The 5,163-nt window shown below is 60.3% G+C and overlaps 1 protein-coding gene across 1 annotated transcript; it reads right to left on the bottom strand.

Moving 5' to 3' along the window:
- Positions 1-224: 224 nt before the first annotated feature.
- Positions 225-4,517, bottom strand: LOC309381326 (cyclin-dependent kinase 5). The gene is made up of 12 exons (XM_081932215.1): positions 4,388-4,517; positions 4,121-4,209; positions 3,865-3,932; positions 3,389-3,449; positions 2,558-2,614; positions 2,351-2,446; positions 1,603-1,677; positions 1,122-1,218; positions 949-1,018; positions 768-828; positions 565-645; positions 225-429 (listed from the first exon to the last, which is right to left on the bottom strand). Exons 1-12 carry the CDS (start codon positions 4,422-4,424, stop codon positions 343-345), a joined length of 879 nt encoding a protein of 292 aa, XP_081788341.1. The 5' UTR covers positions 4,425-4,517; the 3' UTR covers positions 225-342.
- Positions 4,518-5,163: the final 646 nt, after the last annotated feature.

The following is a 5,163-nucleotide window of genomic DNA, read 5'->3' on the forward strand; positions in this document are numbered from 1 at the left end:
TGACTTTGGGAGAAGCGGTGGAGAATCTTTGCCCGCCCACCCCTTGTTTGGTGTCTGCAATTGAGTAGGGGGGGGGGCAAAGGAGCGAAAGAAACCCACCCACCCGTTTCCAGGCAGGCGAGGAAAACAGCACAGGAGGGAAAAGGAATAAAGCAGCATTTTATAGAATTCACAGCTATTCACATCAAAGGGGGAGGACAAGTTCTGGTCCCAGCTGCTTCCCCCCTCCCTCACCCCACCCCACCCCCCGGAAGGATTTGGCCTCCCGCGGCTGCTCTGGGAAGGGTTGGGGAGCCACGTGGCCCCCACCCCTCCGCAGCCCTTCTCCGCCACGGAGGAGCGTCAAGGGGGGCAGAAGTCGGTGAAATACGGATGCTGTAGGGCGTCTTCGGCCGAAATCCGGTGCACCGGGTTGCATTTCAACAGGTTCTGCCAAGCCAAAGAGGAAAGGAGAGCAGGGACCCTCGAAAGAGTCCAGCAGAAATTGGGGAGATCCCCTCTGCCACCGTGGCCAGAATGGGGGGGGACGGGACGGAGGGAGGGGCGGAGTTGCTGGGAACTCACCTGTAGCAGGTCCCGTCCTGTCGTACTCAGTTTTGGCACCACGTTGACCAGTGAAGTTGTGGCAGGATACATGGGGTAGGGCTGAGAAGGAGTAGGCGAGGTGAGCGGGGGGGGGGGTGTTTCGGGCTCAGGGGTCAGCTGGAAGCCGCCCCCCACACACACAGCCCAAACCGCCCCCTTGGTGGGGAGGGCTACCTCCTCACCTTGTAATCGGGGAGTTTGGTCATGCCAGGCCACTGCTCTTCGGTGGGGGTCCCCAGCAGCGTGGAAGAGTCAAGGATTGGGGGGAGTGTTTGCTTGTCCTCCCCCCCCCGGGACCTTCCTCCTAACACGGCCATTCCCCCCTCCTCTAATGTTTCTCCCCCCACCCAGCAGCAAGGATATCGGAAGATGCGCTTCAGTTGGTCGTCCACGTCGTTGCCCGGGAAGAGGGGCCGCCCCGCGTTCGCCAGCTCTGGAGAGGGAGGGGGAGAGTCAGACCTCCCCAAATGGGCCCCTCCCCATCCTTGCTTCCCAAATGGATCCCGCCCCCTTCCCCTCCACCAGCTCGGCCTCACCAGCGAAAATGCAGCCGGCCGACCACATGTCGATGGAAGTGGAGTAGAGTTTGGCCCCAAAGAGGACGTCGGGGGGGCGATACCAGAGGGTCACCACCTATGGGGAGAGACCCCTTCCCCAATCAATCGGAGCTCCAGGTCAGGGAGCGGAAGACCCTGCCCCCTTTCCCCCCAAATGAGGGACAGAGAACAGAGGCTCCCGAACAATTCTGCCGAGAACGGAAGGTATGTGGTCTCCTACTTGAGAAGGGGGTTGGAGTGGATGACCTCCAAGATCCCTTCCAACTCTGTAATTCTGTTATATTCTGTCAAATGCCCCCTTCCCCCCACATCCTGGAACAAACCATTCCCCCCTGGAACTCCTGGCAGGAGGGATGACCCTCCTGGGGGGGGGATGCCTGAGGGGGAGGCTTCCTTCTTGGGGGTGCAAGAGTACCACTGGGGGGATGCCCCCCCCTTCTCTGCCAAGGGCTTTGCTCACCTCCGCTGAATAACAGCGCACCGGGATGCCAAAGGCCCGGGCCAGCCCGAAATCTGCCAGCTTCAGCTCCCCATTCTGCCCCCAAGGGAAAAAAAATCAGTTAGGAGGGGGAGGAACCCCCTTCCAGCTCCCCATTGGGGGGGAGTGACACCCCCACACCAAATGCCCAGCAATTCGGCTGAGTGGGAGAAGCCTTGACACAAAGATGGATTTGGTCCATGGATTTGGGAGGCTCCCAACAGGAAGAGGGTCTCCCTTCCCAAATTGGGCGGGGGGGAGGGGAGCCCCAGGGATGGGTTGCTGCCAGCGTTACTGGCTTCGCATGTGCAGTTGCCTGTAAATTGTTCTGCGCATGCCCGGTTCATTTTTAAAGGACTAAAAACCACGGCAGTCATGCCAGCAGCAACCAGGGAAGCAGTTCAGGGGCGTGGCCAGCCTGTGTCACTGCCGGTTCTTCCACCCAGGCCAACAGACCGGTGCGAACCGGTAGCAACCCAGGGAGAGGTTGGGAGGGGAGGATGGGACCTCCAGATTTTGGTGCCAATTCTGCCCCATACACACTGGCACCCACCAGAGGGAGCCTTCCTGGCACGAGTGGCAACCTTTGCCCAAATGCCAGCCGTGGGAACATCCGGTGGCTACAGGGACCCCCTCAACGCAATTTCAGGGGGTTGGAATGGCAGTGCCCATCACTCAACCGAATCATGGGGGGGGGGAGGACTAGAAGACCCCTCCCCGTTAAACTCACCCGGTTGATGAGGAGGTTCTGGGGCTTGAGGTCCCTGTGCAGGACGTTGCGGCTGTGGCAGAAGCCGAGGCCCTTCAGAAGCTGGTACATGAAGGACTGGGGGGGGGGGAAGGGGAGGCGGTGTTCCTGTCAGTCCCAGCAAAGGGCAGCCAGAGGTCCCACCAAAGCCCCCCTCCAGTCCCAAACAGTGGCCGTCCCCTGTCTTACCTTCACGATCTCTGGGTCCAAATCGCCATTGCAGCTGTCGAAATACTTCTTCAGGTCCTGCAGGGGGTCAGCAGAGGTGGGGGGGGGATCAGCGGAGGTGGGGGGGGGGGAATCCAGCCTCTTCCCCCCTCCTTCCATTCCAAGTAGAGGGGTGGAATTTAGGGGTGCTCACAAGTGGGGACCAGGAAAAGGGAGCTGGGCCGGTTGGGGTTGCGTCCGTTCGCAGGGAAACAAAAGTCCTTGAGTTACGATGGTTTGCTTAGTGACCGTTGAACATGCCAAGGGTGTTGAAAAAAATGAGGACCGTTAGGACCATGAGCAAAACTCATGGCCACCCGGTTGATATAACGACGGTCGCCGAGGAGCGATTCCACTTCTTCAGTAACCGTCAGAGGAAGCCCGATTCACTTAACAACCCGGTCCCTGAGTTTGATCCACCATGGGGATTTGCTTAACAACGGCGGCAAGAAAGGGCATAAAGGGGTGAAACTTACTTCACAAATGTCTCACTTACTGACAGAAATATCACGGTCGTAAGTCAAGGACTGCCCATTTGTTTAGCGGCAATCAACACCGTCCGCTCCCCCCTCCCAAACACAAGAAGACAGCCTCCCCCTTTCCTCCCAGCCCCTTTGGGGTGGGGGTGCAGGTCAGTGGGGAGAGGGAGGGGGCACAGGGGAAGGTGGGGCGTTGGCTGCGGAGGGTAGGGAGGGGGGCTCTTTCATCTCCGTGAGGGCCCAGACCCCCAATCGGAGGAGATTCGCATCTGAGGCAGAAGGAAGATTTTTTTTGGGGGGGGGGGGTTGTCTCCTCTTACGCCCATCGCCTTACTTGGTCGCAGAATTCGAAAACCAACGTCAGCTTCTTGTCGCTGTGCAGGACATCATGCAAGCTGGAAAGGGAGAGGGAGGTAAGTCGGGGGGGGGCATCACCAGCATCCCCTCCCCCTCCCCCACTGAACACGAGACTCCCACAAAGCAGTGGGGCTCAAAACACGGGACCCCAAGAAAACCGTGGGTCCCAGACACTCCCAGGGTTGTGGAATCCTGCTTGGATGCTGCCTCTGCCCACCTTCCAACCAGCCCTTTGGAGGAGCCCACCCCTCTCAAAGGGTGACTTTGCCCCCTGCCCAGTGGGTGGGATACAAGGTCCAAGTGGCAAGACCCCCACCCCCACCAGGCTCTGTCTCCCACTGTGGGGCGGGTGGGGGCGCTCCACTCCCTTGGTCGTCCTGGGGCCTGATCCTGCTAGGCTGAGCCCTCTCCCCAATGGAGGGCCGCCTTGAAGCCCCCTCCCCGGAAACTCACCGCACGATGTTCTTGTGTTTGAGCTCCTTCAGAAGGCAGATCTCCCGCAGCGCCGAGCTGGGGACGCCCTAAAATACAGCGGCGAGGGGAGGGAGGCTTCAGAGTGCAAAACCCCCTCCCCCTTAAAGGACAAGACCCCCACCCACCCAAGACCCTCGGGGATGCAAGGAGGCGGCGTGGAGCCCTCAATGCACCAGCCGCGGGAGAGGGGAGAGTTGAGGCGAACCCCCACTTCGCCCCCCGCCCCCCGCCTTGCCTCGTCGTCGTCGTCCAGCCGCACCCGCTTCAGCGCCACGATCTCGTGGGTCTCCCGGTTCTTGGCTTTGAAGACGGTCCCGTAGGTGCCTAGGAGGGGGAAGCGTCGCTCAGAGACCCCCGAAGACCCCCCACCCTCACTGGGGGTCATCCGAGCCGCACCTCCCCTCCGTCCTGTCCTCCTCGCCCGGTGCGGAGAGGTCTCCGTCCCCTGGGGCTGGGACTCCCACTCCCATCCTCCCCACCCACCCTCCCGGTGGACGCCCACCCTCTCCGATCTTCTCCAGCTTCTCGTATTTCTGCATCGCTCGCTCCCACGCCAGGGATGCCGCGCGAGCCCAGCCCGACCCTCCCTCCTTCCCCGGCGCAGTTCCCGAGATCGGGACTGCAACTCCCGGCATGCCTCACTGGGGGGGGCGGAGTTGCCCAGCCGGACTCCTTGGGGAAAAACTACGACTTCCGGCAGGCACCGCGCCCAGACTGGGCTTCGAGCCTCAGCACTAGGGTCCCCGCGCAAAAATCATAGAATCAGGGCTGGAAGGGCTCTCGAAGGTCTTCTAGTCCAACCACCTGCTCAAGCAGGAGACCCTCACAGAACCATAGAATGACAGAGTTGGAAGGGACCTCGGAGGTCATCTAATCCAACCCTCTGCTCAAGGAAGAGATGTTTACCATTTCATACGATCCAAATTCAGAAGCTTGGCAATTGATTCGTATTTACGACCGTCGCTGTGTCTCCCGTTGTCCTGTGATCTGCTCTTGCGACCTTCTGACCAGCAATGTCAAAGGGGGCGAAGTCCAGTTCGCTTAACGACCACGTTACTCCCTGAACCACCGCAAGGATTCACTTAACAACGGGCCAAACTCACTCAAGAAACGACATGGTCACCAACAAAAAAATTGGTCGCGGCGATGCTGGTGGTGGTGGAGAATCGATTGTGGTCATTAGTCGAGGACCATCTCCCTTCGAGAGGGAGGGGCTTTCTCAGCCTTGGGAGGGGGCGGGGTTTGCCCCGCCGTGCACGTGGCGAAGGCTGGGATCCA

This window comes from Natrix helvetica (genome assembly GCF_964273705.1).
Source record: "Natrix helvetica genome assembly, chromosome: Z".
Lineage (NCBI taxonomy): Eukaryota > Metazoa > Chordata > Lepidosauria > Squamata > Natricidae > Natrix > Natrix helvetica.

Bases quoted from the DNA above. Each gene is read 5' to 3' on its own strand.
- LOC309381326 (XM_081932215.1), bottom strand. From the start codon at position 4,424: ATGCAGAAATACGAGAAGCTGGAGAAGATCGGAGAGG. The intron at 2,615-3,388 runs GTAAGGCGATGG...GACCCCCTGCAG, and splicing joins TTTTCGAATTCTGCGACCAA to GACCTGAAGAAGTATTTCGA. The intron at 646-767 runs GTGAGGAGGTAG...ACTCCTTCTCAG, and splicing joins CCAAACTCCCCGATTACAAG to CCCTACCCCATGTATCCTGC.